The sequence below is a fragment of the Acipenser ruthenus genome, chromosome 9, assembly GCF_902713425.1.
Source record: "Acipenser ruthenus chromosome 9, fAciRut3.2 maternal haplotype, whole genome shotgun sequence".
NCBI lineage: Eukaryota > Metazoa > Chordata > Actinopteri > Acipenseriformes > Acipenseridae > Acipenser > Acipenser ruthenus.
In genome coordinates, this window is record NC_081197.1 from 50,170,191 (window position 1) to 50,188,792 (window position 18,602).

At 36.5% G+C, this 18,602-nt stretch overlaps 1 protein-coding gene across 1 annotated transcript; it reads right to left on the minus strand.

Moving 5' to 3' along the window:
- Positions 1-978: 978 nt before the first annotated feature.
- Positions 979-15,183, minus strand: LOC117405319 (charged multivesicular body protein 2b-like). The gene is made up of 6 exons (XM_034008275.3): positions 14,975-15,183; positions 10,696-10,787; positions 6,938-7,132; positions 5,945-6,047; positions 4,108-4,214; positions 979-3,522 (listed from the first exon to the last, which is right to left on the minus strand). The coding sequence occupies exons 1-6, from the start codon at positions 15,006-15,008 to the stop codon at positions 3,409-3,411; spliced, it is 645 nt and encodes a 214-aa protein (XP_033864166.1). The 5' UTR covers positions 15,009-15,183; the 3' UTR covers positions 979-3,408.
- Positions 15,184-18,602: the final 3,419 nt, after the last annotated feature.

Sequence of the window (18,602 nt, forward strand, 5' to 3'; positions counted from 1 at the left end):
TAAATATAAACAGCACACATCAGCAGTTTCTACAAAATAAATACCATTCCCATTAAAAGTGCACAAAAATATCTGCAGTTATTTAAACAAGTCTTTTAATTAAAATAACCTACCTAATAAAATAGTGTAGTATACTAAAATATAAGCATGCAATGCAATATGCATTCCCCTTAACAGCTAGTTTCATAGTGTTGTCCGTGCATCCTTTTTTAAATTATGAACAGTGTTTCATGCTGTGTTTTGGAGTTATCTTGCTTTTCCATGTTGGACAGACCCACATCTTGTAGGGTAGCCTGAGAAATACCTTCATGCATTTTAGATTTAAAAGCCAGAAATCCAATTTATAAACTCAGAGTACTACTAATGCAGACTTGTTTTGAAAAGTAATTGAGAGCAGATGTGCTGACCGCAGTAGAAGTAACTTGTCATTCAAATACTGCCATTGTGGAGAACACCACTTGGGTTAGCAAACTCCTAAACAAATAGCGACAATCTCATTTTGAATCTCATCTGAATTATGTTTGTTATAAACAATAATTATAATTCATTAATGTTTATTAAATGATGTATTATCTCTGGTGCATTTTCGTGACCAGTGGTTATTTTCTAAAGTTTAGAAAACACGTTCTTTTGGCTAGATCAAAGTTTCCTGGAGCCAAAAGAGTACTGCAAGTTATCCGGGATGATAGGAAGCAACACAGGTCAAATACATCTTACAGGTGTTGTTATACTTTAGATAGACAGGATACTGACTCTAATGTGATATAGATGACACTGCACATGTCATTATTGACTTGTTTTGATGCCAAGCTCGGGCGCACAGTTAAACTAAATAATGCAGCCATTTGTTTTGTCTTCTGTAACTTGTTTTTATCATGAATAAAACTTGAAGGCTAAATTGTTGGTAAAAGCATTGGTATGTATACTGTACCTTCTAACTTTAAGCAGTTTAAAAAAAAAATAATAATACAAAATTCACACATGAAAAAAAGTTTTATTATGGGCAAGAAATAACAAAATGTAACTTTACAGTACAAACTATTGAAAGGTTAGAATGCAACCTATATAAATCCCTAAACCTGAAATTTGCATTTAAATAAACATGTAAAGAAAACAAATCAGTCACTCATGTATGAAACAAAAAGAAACCTGATAATACAATTAATAAATATTGCCTATTATTTATACCCATTAGATACAGTGAAAAAAAACCAAAAACTATATATACAAGTAAGGGAATTAATTAGCAGTGTAATTGACTCTAAAGAGTGGCTAATCTTATTAGCAAATGGAAAGTATCTGTTCCTTTAAAAACCAATCAATGTACAGATGGTATGTAAATGTTGTATTTGTGTAAAGTAATGCTCCAGATTTGTGTTAACAGTAAAATCAATACATTACTTTTAATCAGAAGCAATGGTTTTTAGAAAATATCGACTAGATAAAAAAGTCTCACAATTATTCTACTTCTTATTCCTAAAATATGACTGTTCATATGTTCTAAACATTTATTTACCTTTTATTTTTTGAAGCAGTCAGAATAACTATTTTGAAATCCAGCCGTTAATGAATCCCGATGTCGATGTATGCAGGACTTAATGGAAAGAATTCAAACTGCAACTCAAAAGGCATCATGAGGTACAGCACTTCAAATTTTAGACATCTTCATAACCTGCATCTGCACACCCCTATTAAAAGTCAATTCCACAGGTACTGTCTTAGTAAGTACAGCACTTGAGCCATGGGGAGAAGCTGTACAAGGATCTCAATTAAAAAAAAAAACAATCTGTCTTTTGGAACTGCCAGCATGTGTAAGGCAAGTTTGAAGTAGATAGCCCTGTGTTCTTAAAATGGGTATAAATAATGCAAAATATTTACAGACATCTTCAAACCTTTGCCCTGCTGCATTTACACACAGCACTTCCTTTAAGGATAAAATAGCACAGGTGCCCCGCACCATTACTGCAAGCTTACCTATAGTATTCGGCCATTTTACATTTGTATTGTTATTGTTGCTTAAACTGGGAGTTGAGATTCAGTAAAAGAAACTCTTAGGGGATTAAACCAGCCTCCAATTATTGGAACGTTTGCTTGTTACATTGGGGGGAAAAAATCACTTTGTAAATTGGTTGTTTTTTATTTAAATATACTTTTGTTTGCTTATTACTTTTTAATATTAATTGAATAATAAGGCTTATATCCCAAAAGGCACATACTTATAACAGTTCTACAAAAATGATTGTGTTAGATTAATGAAAGAAAGATCACAGTTTAGTTTTCTGTAGTGTACCTGAGCCCAAAGCGCAAACAACAAATGATATTTCATACCTTTAAATGCTCAAAATACTGAATGCATATCAAACAGGAAATTCAAAGGTCAGATTTAGTTTTCTAATCCTTTGCTTGGTACATGAAATTGACTGAACTGAAAGTAAATAGCTTAGGACCTTTATCAAACTTATTGAATTGTATAATTAAAAAAAAAAAAAAAAGTCTGTCCTAAAGGAATAATGAGATTACAACAGCAACAATTTGTCATTACATTACTGGAACTTCCCTGTACCTGCAAGATCAATTCTCTTTCCAATCTGTCTGTATGAAAAGGCCTCCAGCATGGCTTGATCTGCATTATATTTACATCCTGTAATGCACTAAACACAGAAGACATCGGGGCAAAATAAAAGATCATCACCAAACTGTACAGCCTTCTGTGTCCATGTTAGTTCACTTCAATGTCCATGCCAAGAAGCTTTTTCTAATATTACACACCATCTGAAGTTTCACCCTAACATTTAGGAAGTATTAAGGGACATGTATACAATGTTGAAATCAATAATTTTAAGAACCAGGTAAGATAATGGAGAGTATATAAAGTATTATTATATTCAAATCGAGAAAAAAAGTTAAACATGATAGGCAATTCCTGTAAAATAACTTATTTTTCTGGCAACAGAACCTTTTTCCTGCTTTGTATCAAATTGCACAAGGAACAGATTAACAGTGTTACAAGCAATTGGCGTAGTTGTGTGTATAATGGTTCATTTACCAAAATGTAAAAAGGTTCCATTTTGTAAGGTTTTGCATTATTCAGTTTTTATCAGCACAGTTTATTACCGGTACTCTGCTAAACAATCAGCAATCTATCCACGGATTGAGCAGGTCTTGTATTTCTGAATGCATATGATTAGAGTACACAAGCCATTCTTTCAACAGGAAGTACAGTGTGGTATTAATCAACAAGTTAAGAATGAATTTACATTGCTTGCCTTGGTAATTACTAACATTTTACAAACCCCTTGCAGCCAAAAAATACAAGCCATAAAAGAAATATATAAACGCATCTGCATGTTCAAGTAGTGCCGCATTTAGAATGCTCGCAGATCCATTTGTAGAGAATAGACAAGCAGATTAATCTACTCCAAGAGCCTTCAGCTGTCTCTCAATCTCTTCATCTGAAATCGTGGTAGCTTTGGAGGTGGAAGCTGAAGGCAAGTTTTTGCTTGCTGAAGGGGCATTCACCATCTGTTGGGAAAACAATGGCAATTATTAGCAGCAAGCAAGTGCATGCACAATAATAAAATGCATCCCAGGCTGTAAATATGGACCAGATATTCTGTGCAATTGCGGTCCGTTCAAGTCATTATCAGCTTGATTGGCAAATTTAATGGCAAGAACTCAAACTAATTTATCCCTGACTTCATTTATGGGATTATCATCTGTTCCTTGCAGATGATTTGAAAAGTTTGCATGTTTCAAATAAAATTATTTGCAATATGGGATTAGCAGTAATTTTATTTGAAAAAGCCACAACAATACAGTACCTGCACAAAACATTTAGAAAATCCTACAATATAACAAACATCATTATTGTCAAGTTATATCAACAGAAAAATACCTTGGATAAACTAGAAAACAAAAATTATACTGGATTTGCCCCCAGTTACACAAACTATATTATTGTCAAAATTAGCAAGACAGATATTATAAAAAATGCTTTTATTAAAAGTTAAAGCTTTTTTTTAAAAAAAATGTATCTGTACGCCATTGTACAAGCATAAGTATTTAATTAATCCGACATACATTGAAATATATATTTTGTCCACTTACTTTTCCAGAGATTTCAATGCCGATTTCATCCAGCACCTGGTTCACAATGTCCTGGGATTCTTCTTCATCTCCAGATTCATTAAAAATTTCATCTAGTGTGTCGTTAACTATGGGAAGAAGAAAAGGAAGTCAAGATTGTGGCAATGTGCCGACGAGAGGAGTCTATATATAAACACATTCGGGTCTTTGTTGATCTACAGGGAGGCATACTGCTAAATCATGTTGCTATTCTAATCATGTTCCTATTCAGTTGACAGGCAATGCCTTCAGTCCATACTGTGGTTGAATCTCAAACACTGCTCATTTTCTATTCTAGTTTCAGTGTAAATTCCCTGATTCTGTAATATAATTCCAGTTGTGCAATCCATTAGCACTGCTCTGGGTAGTTATGTAAGGTGTGTTGTGTGCCAGGTAGCTTTCTGCTAATCAGGGGGTTCTTGAAAACAGGGACACATGTACAGTTTATTACATTTTAAAGACTACCACCAACCAGAAGGATTCAGCAAATAGGCAAAACTGCTCCCAGTTATAACTGTTTGACCTACTAAATACTATGATGGGAGTGGCAATAACAATGTATGCCTTGATGGTATATTACATTCAATCAGTCCTTTATTAACCCAGGTAAGTCATTTGAGAGCAAATTCTCATTTTCAATAGTGGCCTAGGCTAAGCGTCATGCAAAATATGAATTTTGTCTGGAGAGCAATCACGAAATAGACTCCTGTTAAGGTGCCAATCCTCCAACAGCTTGGAAACTGACAGCATAGTGTTATCATACCTAATGCAGATGCTGTACAGATTGAGTGTGTGACAGAGTGAGAGTGACAGAAATTGACATATAAAGAGAGGAGGCAGGTTGTTTTCAGCCTTCACCTCAGGACTGTAATTACATGTTGTCTCGCAGACAGCAGGTGATGGGGCTGGTTTCAGTTCCAAGCTAAATCCCATACAAGGTGTGAAAAGTCCAATCTGAGCCAACTTGCATGAAGAACAGGCTCATATTTCCATGGGAAAGTACAGACTCTACTGTACCTGCACCAAACATGCTAATTTGTATATTAAAATAATACTCTAGTGTAAATTAACCATCTAGCAGGTTTATTATGCCATTGACTGAGTGTTCCTCTCATATCTGTATATGGCTGTAATGAGCACCTGTCTGTTGGTCTGTCTCTATTGGATTAAGGGCCAAAGCTTTTTCCTCTACATTTTTATAGAGAGCAATCTTCTGCTGCAAGGAAAAAAAAGCACCCATTAGACCCAAGTCTAAAACAAGTTATTTCTTCTGGTTTGGTAGCTTCATTGAGTGAATATATGCGGGAAGTAGTTTTGAGAGTTTATGGTCAACTGTAAGATTAGAGGGTTCATCTTCCTTTGTACTGAACCCCAAGCGCCACAAGAATTCTGTTTTTCTTACATTATCCGAAAATACAGTGTCATCTGAATGTGATTTTAATAAGCATTTACAAGTTCTGAGGTATGATAGTGTATCCTTGGGAGATGTAAACGTAGGCGGGTAGTAGGATAATAATTCAATTTCAGATATAACTAGGAATATGTGTTTTTGTGGACAAAAATAAGGTATCCCCAGGAGTATAATGTAAGGGGAAGGGCACGTTTGGTGGCTGGTAAACATTAAGTTAAAAGGATATGTGAACAAAGACATTACCTTTGTGAACAAAGTAAGTATCTCAGATAGATAGTTAAGGAATTGGGGGAGTAAAACTAAAATCGTACAAACGTTCCCTTTTATTAGTTAAACTGCAATACTGTTTTCATTGTCTGAAGCACCCTACTGATTTAAAAAAAAAAAAAGAAGGAATAGTTGTCTTACGCATTTCTTCCGTCATTTCCATCTTCATATTTTCCTTCTGGAAGTTTTGCATGGTTTGTAGGGTCTTCTGTGGGTCCATCTTTTTGTTGACTGTCTGCATTGTCTGAATATTTAAATAGAAACATGAAAATCAGGGGAGAACATAGTAGAGTCAAAGGACAGTAGTAACAGTGATCTCCCAATGACTCAAACACTGAACGTGTGGCTGGATTTGCCAAAGAGTAGGCAAATCCAGCCTAGACGCTATTATAATTAAAGCTCTACTGTTATAGTCAATACAAATACTGGTACTGTACAGTGCAGGTCACTTCATACCAGTATGCAAGGATTACTGTTCCAAGCACTCAATTTCTTATCGTGTACTACATTGGTGTTTAATAGAGTCTATTAATAGAACCCCTGTGTATTATGTAAAATATACAAGTAGGACCCATAATCATAACCCAGAGTGTAATGACAGCCAATGACAAGGGATGGATACTTTGATTAACTTAACTGTATGCATATTATACATCAAATTACATCAGAATACATATTATTTTGCTATTTTCTCAAATAATTCAAATAACTTGTTGTGTTTTTTAAGTTTAAAGTGGTGTTACTGCTAAGGCAGGGATTGTATTATTGAAAATATAACACTGCAATGTCTTCCATGTGTGACTCAAGTGGAGGAGACAGTGCTGCTTTTTAACACTATTAATCCAAACAAAATCCCTTTTATATTTATTATTACTTAACCTTTCAGTAATGTTTTCCCAAACACACCCCACTTGATCAAACAATACTGTGGTAGCACAAGGGCTCAGCGATTATATGTTGCATGATGGCCCAACACATCCCTGGTTCTTAGATTCAGCACATTATGAAATCTTACAGACAGATTATGAACTCTCTGCCTAAAGACATGTATGAGTGACAACAGCGCTTCTTGATTGTTTGATCTGTGTTTAGTTAAATATTGTAATACAACAAATCTGTAACAATAAATCTTACCTTTGCAGTGGTTGACATTGCACCGGCCATCTTCATCTGAGAGCTCATGACCTTGGTCTGTGTGGACATGGAGGTGACCTTTGAACTAACTGCATATGTTCGGTTCTTCTGTTTCCGCAGCTGGACTAGTTGTTTGGCTAAAATTATACAGGCCCCCTTGTTTCCACTCTTGGCCATTTTTTTTATTTCCAGTTCCTGAGAAAAGATAAAACAGATGCTGGTTAGTAGGTGGTAATGTACTTTAACACCCAGTCTGGAAGAATAAAGATTAGGAGACACTTAATATTTCTAGGCTTGATTGACTTGCAACCTTGAAAGCTTGAAAAAATGTCACCGTCATTCACCCAATCAAAAATGTTATTGACTGGCCGAATTGAAAAATAATGCAACTGTACTGCCACAAGGATGGTGTATATTTTGCTATTTGGACTGGATTCCTGCCCGTAACTTGATAGATTATATATATATATATATATATATATATATATATATATATATATATATATATATATATATATATAAATTGTCATTACAACCACATTTGTCTACAGTGTAGAATCAAAGATGTTTAGCACACATAGCACGATTAAACCTGATTAAGTGTTACCACATGTCCTTATTAACCCCAAAACCTGACAGATTCCACTAGAAAGCCTCATTGAATTTACAGATCAGCTGAGAAATCAAATTATCCACAAAGGAGTTAATCATGTAACACTTAAAGCAGGTGCCACTTGAACACCTGGTATATCTGCATACCAAGCAGAACAGTAAATAAAAAAGAAATCCATCTCCACAGAACAAACTCATTTTACTACAACTGAAGGTTAAAGTTGAAGGTGCACTAAAGAGATGATATGATTGTAAGAAGGATTAAAGTCCCTTAAATTTCTCAACAAACAATAATTATCTGAAGAAACAGTAGCCTATGTGTTCCTGCCACCACTATAATGTAGGTTTGCAAAAATTTGAGCTCCTGCATTATATTTTGTTAGCACTTTAACACTAGAACCGACATGCGGGTCAGTTTGACCCATTTTGCATTTAAAATGTAAATTACTCTTCCGTTGTAAATCGTATGTGTATGTCCGTTTTTGACTTTTCCTAAATATATTAATTAAATATCCTGACGGTGTTTGGTAGCCAGAATTTACAAAAATTATAAAGTTATAAACAGTTCTGCCTAGAACCGCCATTGGGGCAATGTGACCCATGCATTACAATACTTTTTTGAATATAATGTAAAATATTCTATTTTTTTTTGTAAATGCAACAAACAAGACATGCCTCCTCCTTCTAGCACACGTGTTTTTTTTTATTTATTTCAAGCCTTTCTTTGTTTGCAGACTGACTACGAGACAGATATTGCTATGATTGTGGATTTGTCAAGATGTCAACTCAGTGAAAGCCTATTGCTTATTTTTCAATGTACCTGGGAGACATCTATCCTTTGTTTTGTTCCACAAATGCAACTGGGAATATATCAGAAGGAAATATTTAATCGTAAAAGTAGTCATTTTGATTGGAATACGGCCAGCTGCACTCAGATCCATACCGCAAACTGAAATGGCAGGTAGGATAACAACTTATGTGCCGAATATGAAACGTATGTTATATATTCTGTTTTCATATTACTTTTAGACATTTTAAAAATAAAACCTTTTAGTTTAATTTTCCATTTAAATATGGTGTTTCTGCGATCCAAACGTTAGATATGATGTTCATGAATAAAACTTTTCAGTTGTATCCGATAGTATGTCTTTCATTTTCATAACAAAGCAGTTTAAAAATGTATGGGTCAAAGTGACCCACGTGGCGGTTCAAGGTAGTTCGAAAATCCAGCAGTTTTATCCAGTGATATTGGATAACAAAAATAAGGACCAGAATTACAAAGCTATTTACAAAAAGTGGTCACTACCGCTCTTTTTCTGAAAGGAAAAAAAACACAGTAATCCTTCTTAAAGGAATAATAAACACTTGAATGTCATTACAAGCCTCCAAATTCAATTTCTGAGTTGTTTATTTATTTTTTGGGATGTTTATTTCGTGCATTGTTCTTAACAAAAATGTGCATATGACGATGTGGAGTAAACAGCTTTAAGAATCTAGCCGAATCACCCCCTGCAGGATTAATATAAAGTATAAGGGTGGCACCATTTAGTGTCTGTTACCATAATCAGCATTCAGTGTTAAGTTAACAAAAATACAAGGAATACATTAAGGGACAGATGTGACAACAGGCACACTGCAAACAATAGTGCCTGCAAAATCCAAATTGCCAAGCGGCCAGACAATTATTTTGCACTGTGGCCTATGTAAGCTTAAGAGCAATGCAAATTACTCAACACGCACAAATAATGAGCTGCAATCATGATAATGAGGGTCGCAATGAGCGCCGCCTGTGCATCGGGGTATTTAGCGGCTGCACTTACAGCCCGGAGGTGAGGTGAGTTAGGAGTACAGAGAGCAGTAGGCACTGTATGAGATTTGTGGAGCATGAAAATTAAACCAAACTAAAAAATATTTCAGAGGAAGGGCAGCAAAGTCCCCTTGGCGCACAGAAAAGAAAGGCTTTCTGAGGAGCTGAGAGTCCTTATGGCTGAGGTCACTCAGCATGAAATTTAGCTATTTGTAAAAGCCACAGCCAACATCAGTTATGCTACCAAAGAGGTCACATCCTCTGGCACCCCAAACAAAGTGACCATTGGGTTTGAATATGCAGGATCTTCTCAATCGTGCCCTTCTCCTCCGAAGGTTTTCCTGCCTGTCGTAAAGAGCCAAGTGTCTCCACATCAGGAAGTGTACCACAGCAGCCATCCTGAGGCCAATGACAGGTCTCTGCAGGTGTGTGCTTTTATATAGCTCTGCTATATAATACTCAAACAAAAATCATCAAATACACCACATCCCCCAATATGTAGAGAAACACATTTCAAAGTGTGCAGTAAACATGCCACAGATTTCATGTTGTTCCAATATAGGTCATTTATGTTCTTTAAACCCTCAACACTGGCTAGAACTAGATAGAAGGGGACCGACCCTCTGCTGCTATGGGATCTGTCCTCAAAACAACCAGAGAATGTGGGGAGTGCTTTTTAACCCTCTTTTTGCACTGCACAAAACAGACTTCAGCTGCTTACAAACTGTACTGTAGAAAAGCTATCAGGTTGGGTCTTTTATCAATTTTCCATACTGTATATACAAGCTTGGAGCAGTCAAAGCTCTTTGTGAATTTTGGTCTACATGAAATGACAGTGGTAATAGTTTAGAGTTTAAAGTTTTACAGCTGGTTTCATAGACTCCAAATAGCACTAATCCTAGACTACCTTACCTAGGGTAACATTTAAGCTTTTGCATAAACAGTTAATCATTGTTAATTGTGCACGTTAAATATGTTTACAGTAGTAGCCTTTTTATTTATTTTTTCAATACCTATTTGTCAATAAGTCCACGTACACATCTGGTATACACATATGTTTAATAATTCAGCTACCAAAGGCTATATCTTGGGAAGCACTAGTCTGATTTTGAAGAGATGCTGTTCTGCAGGCTACTAACAGCTGGGGGCTGGGGGAATTCTCAAGATATAGGTGTACATACAGTCTTCTAGAACTGAAGCAAGCTAGCCAGGTACAGTGCAAATGTGCTGTAGAAGACTAGCTGACTAACTGAGGATAGAGCAGATCTCCCAGCACTGCTACATGATTAGAATAAAGAATCCAGTGCAAGGCTGGGTCTCAATTTTCCGCTCCACTTACCATTTGCTTTTCTTGTTTCTCTAATGCGGCTCGATCTCTGGCTATTTGTCTCTGAGTTCCTCTTAATTCCCGGTTTTGTTCTTTTATTACATCTGAGAAAAGAAGCACAAAGATAACGCAATCACAAATACTAACTCTGGAAGCCTCAGTATCGTCATACTTTAACACAGAGCCATGGAATTCAGAATGAAGAGTCCCAGTAAGAGCTATAAAATTGAGATGCGTTAGTATTGTGACAAACACGGTTGGGATTTTTTTTTATTTCGATTTAATGGTGCTTACTGTACTATAGATGCTTAAAAAGAAGTTCCTTCCCATTAAATTAAAATTATATTTTGTTTTAATTAAGCTGATCTTTTACTAATTACGCTTTAGTTTATGTGTAAAAAAAAAAAAGTCATTCATTTTTGTTTTTCAATTAAGATCATGTTGTCAGATTTATCTTATTAACACAATAGCTGTATCACAGTCCACAGATACAATGTGTTATAGTGGACGTTCACTACTAATGCCCAATCACAACAGAGTTACCTCTTGCAATTTACCTAGGACAAATCTATATTGATCATTTTTGGAAGACAGTAAAGTCTGAAACAGAAATCTGCAAGTCTGAATTAGTACTATTTTTGGTATAGTCTAATTTCCTAAGAGCACTGGAAGGCTGATGAGACAGGCCAATAATTGTGTTTAATTTAATTAGAAGAAGATTAAATAATTGTCAATCTTCACAGATGTCTGTAGAAAAGAAAATATCAATATCCTCTGTACTGCTGGGGAATGCAAGATATTTTAACACAATTTTTAATAGTAGTAGCCAGTGGCACTGCAGCAGACAAGACACAGGCAGGGACTGTGATTCCCACCAAGGTCACTGGAACACAGTCCCCTCTGCAAAGGGCTCCATTTATTTACAGTATTGGTATCAGGAACCACAGAGATGCAATTTCTCATTTCCAGGAACGTCCTTGCCCTGTTTACAGTTCAGTAGTTCAGTACAAACACCCATGACATAGACTTTATAATGAATGGTACTTATTTAATTACTGGGGAGTATGGTACAGTACATACTGAAATATTTGGCCCCAACACCACTTTGTTTGAGGGTCCATCACCTACAGTAGCCATCAGGACGAGATGATAGACCCCCTTGGTTGACCATTGGGGAAGGAGGAGGGGTGTGAATAGATTAACAAGAGGGGTAAGGTCAATTTATGTTTTTTATGAATGTTAAGTCAGAATTGCATACTGTAGATCTGCATAGGAATGTATCTGTGACACCGGGGTTAACACCATTGCTCTCCTTGGAAAAATGTCAATGAGATCTTTAATGTTCACAAAGTAGACAGTTCTTCATCTGAAGGAATGTGTTCCGTTTGGCTGCCTTCAGTATATGAATGGTGTTGGTTTTACATCACAAAGCATGATGATATAGTGGTTTATAATGGCACCAGGTGTCCCTCAAATGAATGAGCAGCAAATTAATACTGTGCGCCAATGCATGTAAAGACAAATATTTAATGGCCAGCCAGCAAATTCCCTCCCACCTGTCTGATACTGCAGTGGAGTTACTTCCGCATTCTTTTGACTGCAGTGCGAGACAGGCCATACACCCACAGCAGGTGCTTCACTGCCGCTCACACACCAAGCAGCAGGATTGTTAAACTGATTTATGTACAAGACTCAAAAGTAATCTTTTAAAAAAAAAAAAAAAGGATTTCAATGTTTTTAAAAAATATCATTAAAAAGTCTGCTCTTGTAGATTACAGTTTTTATTAAATATTCAAAGCAAGATACTTCACCTATCCTCTCAAAATTATTAGTCAAATCATTTGAGAACATCCACTCTCTATTGCAATTTTTTCTGAGTCGTTCCATGTGAAATCAACAGTGAAATCAACTTTTTACATGACCTCCTCTGATTTTGCTGCAAGCTCTGCCCTGTTACATGAGGCACACAATCAGTTACTATAAGAGCATGCAAAATATCCCTGTCACACAGTAGCACTAACCACTCTCTATGCCCACTGTGAGTTTAATGGTTTTGGTTTTACAGCTAGCAGCCCCAGTAGTGGCTCTTTGTACAGTCTAGCTGCCCACTGCCACGGGATAATCAGTAAGTGACTGTCTCTAAAACATGTGAATTCTGCATTCAGAAAGAGTTCTCAAGTATCGAATAATATTAGATCTTCATCAGTTCTTGATTGTCCAGCTTAAAAGTTTTCAGGGAATGACTCTCAAGCATGTGGTATTCATTTAACTAGTCTACAGATCACGTGACATGCTCAATCAAATAAAAGCCCGCCAAGATGTTGTTTGTGTGTTAATGAAGCTTCATGCTCATCCTACTGTATGTTTCCATTGCAGAGTGATTATTATGTGTTTATTTAGCAGACGCCTTTATCCAAGGCGACTTACAGAGACTAGGGTGTGTGAACTATGCATCAGCTGCAGAGTCACTTACAACAACGTCTCACCCGAAAGACGGAGCACAAGGAGGTGAAGTGACTTGCTCAGGATCACACAATGAGTCAGTGGCTGAGGTGGGATTTGAACCGGGGACCCGCTGGTTACAAGCCCTTTTCTTTAACCACTGGACCACACAGCCTCCTATAAATCTAGCCGACACTTACTGTAGGTGTGCAAGAACAGCAGCAGAAACCTGCAGGAGTGGATCTTTTTGAACCACGTAAAAAATGTAATAATGTCTGGCATACTGGAAATGCTGAGACCATAACTGTGAAAGGTGGGCAACATTGCCTTTCATTTCAATTCTGTTGTGCTAAATTGTGATTGGAATTGAACCTAAAAGATTTCTGGGTGGTAATGCATCATATATCCTTTTGAGGAAAATAAATAGCAACAGCTAGAGAATCATATTGTATCTTGGCAGTGGTGCTCTGCAATTACTGTACCCATTCCTAAACCAACCTGGGACTAAACCATTACCCATTCCTAAACCAACCTGGGACTAAACCATTACCCATTCCTAAACCAACCTGGGACTAAACCACTACCCATTCCTAAACCAACCTGGGACTAAACCATTACCCATTCCTAAACCAACCTGGGACTAAACCCCAGTGGAAGATTTGCAATTCTAATCATCACACAATAAATGAACAGACAAATCTAGTTTTCTAACCACACTGACACACTCCCTAACTGCAACACCAAGCTTGTCACATAGTCATGACAGCAAGGCCACTTCTGTCAAGCCAGACTAAAAAATCAATTCATGTTAAAACCCATAGAACACCCTCCCCACCAATCACAAGAGCTCAAGGTAGGCAAGTGTGTAATATACCATACTCTGAAATCATTCAACTTCCCTGTCATCTTATGAATTAAAAAAAAGACTATGCATACCCATAGGGTCCTCTCTGAATACAATCTTACAACACATTGTACAACTTACTGTAATGCTGCTGGACCCTTTTCAATGAGTCCCATTCAAACAGCTGGCATGCATTCTAGTACTGTGCACATTGTTAAAGTCAATATGCAAATTTAAATTCTACAGCACAACTCGGATTACAATTAGACTGATATTTAGTGTATGGGGTTGTTTCGTTTTGTTTTTTGATAAACTATTAATCAACATGTTTATTACTCAATCAATATCTATCAATCAAGTGATCCCTATATGATTTATCCTATCAAATTCTCCAGTACGTTTAAGCGAGTATGTCATATTTACAATATTTCTTACTGTACTGTTGTTGTTCCCATTTAACCTGTGCCTGATGAGAAGGACTCATCGACGCCAGAACAACTATTATCATCACTAAAGCAAGATGTTTTAATGTCAGTGTGTAAATAGTTCATACATTCGGTTACAGTGTAAATCCACATAACAGAATTACTCCGTCAGTTGACTTGCACCCAAACTGAAGATGCCCGGTACAATATGGTAACACGTTGTTAACTATGTCTGAATCGATGTTTCACAGCTGGTCTAGTCGGTATCGTCCCCCTCACCAGAAATACAAAAACAAACCAGTTCGTGTGTTAGCAGCACCAGTTAGGCGATTTGCCTAAGCAATAAACTACTGTATTTTACATTTTCAGAAATGTTCCGTAACAAACGAGAAACAGTCTCTTGCACATAATACAATTTATCCCAGTCTTCAGTTTAAAATAGTACAGCTGTTGTTTTCAATGAAGTTTAATTTCCTAACATCAAGCAGCAGACTACTGACTGTACTCTGACTGTTCAGTTCCATAGACAACAAGTAAATCAGGCCCTGAAAACAACTTAAAAAGCAGACAAGAAACTCACCATCTACAGTCTTCTTCTTAAACAACGAAGCCATGGTTAGGAACACTAATGTGGATTTCAACTTGGCTTTATTTGTTTTATAATAAAACTCTATCCTGTATTCTGTTAAAAAAAAAATAATGCCGTTCTGTCCACCGATTATTTACAAGTTAATTTCCCGGTTTGTTATGTTACCAGGCAGGAACTGACTCCCCTTTTTTCACATGACAACCGTGAGTCATTTTGGCTGTGACGTCAGTTCAACCGGGGTTGGCGTTTTCTCAAGCTCCGGCAGGTGGCGCCGCTGGTCCAATCAAATACAGTTGTAAATCAATGCGGTAATACAGTGCATTTCCACAGTGTTGCGTTCCTTGGACAGCTGACAGCAGTAGACCAGACCAGAGGGGTCTTGTATGAAATGAATGAGGATATTATTTGGCACGTTTCTGGCTTGGGAGCTATCTCTAATCAGACAGCCTGTCATCTCCACTGCTTCAGTATTATTTAAACATCCAGATTAAAGGGTACTAACGGGAGCAATGGAACCGACAGTAGCAATATTCATGAGTTATTTTGAGTTATTGTTTATTATGTGTATATGAAATCACGACCAGTAGCATGTTTATTGGCACTGAAGGTGCAGATTCTGTTGCTCCCAGCATTTGCACAAAACTAGTTTCCCTTTCTATAAAGGCCAATAAAATATTTGTCTCTTTCTTCAAGTCTGATGTTAAATTATGGCAGTAACATTTGTACTGATAACAACCCAAAGAGGCTGCTGTCAGTATATTTACTATCTGATCTAGTCACTCCGTTATGTAAAACAATATATCAAAACGTATGAATATGAATGATAGTTGTACAAATATACATTTTAATACATAATAGGCAGACTGATGAAATATTACAATTATTACCCATACTGTATTTCTGTGGTTCTTAAAACAATGCAAAATAATATACATACAAAACTGGAATTACAGTACATAAGTGATACATGCAGAGGGTACAAAGTTTTCAGTATTTGCAGCTTCTTTGACCCCGTGGGCCAGCCCAGGGCCGCCCCATATTTAGATCTGCAACCCCATTCACATTTGCGTTTTTAGGGCGACTTTAAGCGCTTAAATTCTAAACAAGTTAGAAGCTTACCAGTGCCATTAATCAATAAAACAACTTTTTTACTTCAGATATTACAAATAGTTTTCTCTGTTGTAAAATAAAAAATAAAAAAAAATATTCATGTTAGTTCAACTCAGAGTCTTTGTCATCCAGATGGCTATTGTAAAATAGAGCTACAGCATTCTCCAGCCAGATTGTCGTGAGACGCTGGCATTGAGCATAGAACAGAATCCCAAGTTTGCTGCTGTTTACGTTTCGTTTCAATCAGTTTATGTTTAGCGCTTTCTGCCTACAAGTGTAATCTACAGTCTTGCTGCATGAAGTACATAACAGCACATTACCATCGACGTGAAATTTGTCGTTGCCAAACTCGTTGATCTGATCTTTAGGGTGATTGTTATTGTTTTCGGCGTTTTTGAACATCTCTGGATACTGACTAAAGTAAACTGAAGCCTCATTCAACAAAGTAGTTTTATTAGACAGGTATGTTTATGTAAATTTAAACCAAAGTTGCCTGTGTTAATGTTTATATATGGTACATGTATTGATTTGGTTATTATCAAACAAACAAAAAAGTAAAATAAAAAAAATCTCCAACATCATAGAAAATCCTAATTTTTCTGTGTTGTCATAGAAAATCAAATTGGTAATGTGACACAAAAAAGGCGGCCTAAGTCTGCTTTGCGTTCATAAATCAACTGGACAGTACATTCCTCAGCATTTACTCAAGAGCTTTCGCCAGAAGAAGAAAAACAATCTTCTAGAATCACAGTGTATACATATGCTCCCTCCTGCAACAATGAACTGCATACACTACAATGTTTAGAAGATAAAATATCTGTACAAAAGAAATATATGTTTGTTTGCCTTCTTAATGGTGCAGCTAAAGATTACCAGTAGTTGTTGGTGGGGCTAAAGATTAAAGTTGTCGTGTGCACATTGCAAAAATTGTCCAGATGCAATGGATGCCAAAAAGAGGAAGGTTGATTTAGAAAATCATGTTTTTTAAGGACGTGGACATTTATTTTTTCATTCATCCCGATTGTCATAACATCAAACCAAAGTGCCAAATATGTAAGGAGACGGTGGCATTCATCAAATTTTCAAATTTAACAAGGCACATTGAAACTAAACACAGCGTGACCTCACTGTGTGACCTTGAGCACGTCACTTAACCTTCTTTTGGGTGAGACGTTGTTGTAAGTGACTTTGCAGCTGATGCACAGCACACACCCTACTCTCTGTAAGTCACCTTAGATAAAGACATCTGCTAAATAAACAAATAATAAAGTGTGTGTGACAAAAAATATCCCACAGGTTCAGAAGAAGTGATACAGAACAGAACAAGATAGCATCACTGCAGACAAGTTACTGGCTAAGCATGGCTCTAATTAAACAGTCTATCCACGAGTCTGTCTTCTGTGCTAAACTAAGTGATGATTGTGGCACGCTTATGTCCACAGATTTAACACTGGTGTAGTCGAGCCGGAACGCGGTACACAGTTCCCGTACTTTTTTCTATAGGCAGAACCTTGACTTAAGAATTAACTTAAGAATCTTTACTGATTTGTTATTACAATGCTTTATATGGTGCCCCACCCGAGAAAAAACAATTCTAATTGTACTGTGGCGAATAAAAAAATAACTGAGCGTTTATGTGATTCGTCATTTTATTGGATGCAGAACTACAGAAAAAAGACGAAGGGAGGATGTGATATACTAATACAATAAAGAGCATCGTGGTGATTAAAGTAATGACCTCATAAATCGAAAGGAGTAGATAAAAAATAGCCAAAAAAATAACCAGACCACAAAAGACAACATTTATCAGCTAGATGCTTTCAAAACAAGACAACTTTGGCTGGAAAAACACCAATCTGGGAGCACTGGGGGAATAGCCTACGTTAGATGCATTACCTATTAAATGTTACCTCAAGTTCAATGTACAAATATAAAGTGAATTCATGTAATTTGTTTGAGAAAAATCTATAATTTAGCTGATGTCCCGGTACTTTAAGATTTAGGACTACACACTGGTTATTAAGTTGGTAAACTTCATAGTAGTAAATCAATTTTTGAATTTTAGGCGGGATGAGCAGCAGATGAAAATTGTTGCTTTTCTTGTGCGTTTGTTTGGATATTTCAGTACATTGAATTTAGCACTGCAAGGCAAACTAATGTTAATTAGGAATCTTTGGGAAAGTGTGAAAGCATTCAAGAAGTTGGCCTTGTTTCAGGAAGACATTCAGTCGGCAGAGCTCTTTCATTTTCCTACTGAAGATGATTATCATGCACTTTCGGGGAAGAACACTACCTTTATGGTATGTTTTTCAGATTTTTTGTAAGCTTACCACCAAATTCAGTGAGTGGTTTCATGAATTTAGTGCAACAGAAGATCTTTTCTTGTTTTCAAAAAAAAAAAAAAACATTTATTGTTGAACCAAGGGGACCAAAGACTGCCAGTGATATTATCCCTAAAGACAGAGTACTAGTTCAGATGGAGCTATGCAACCTGTGTGGCAGTGACACA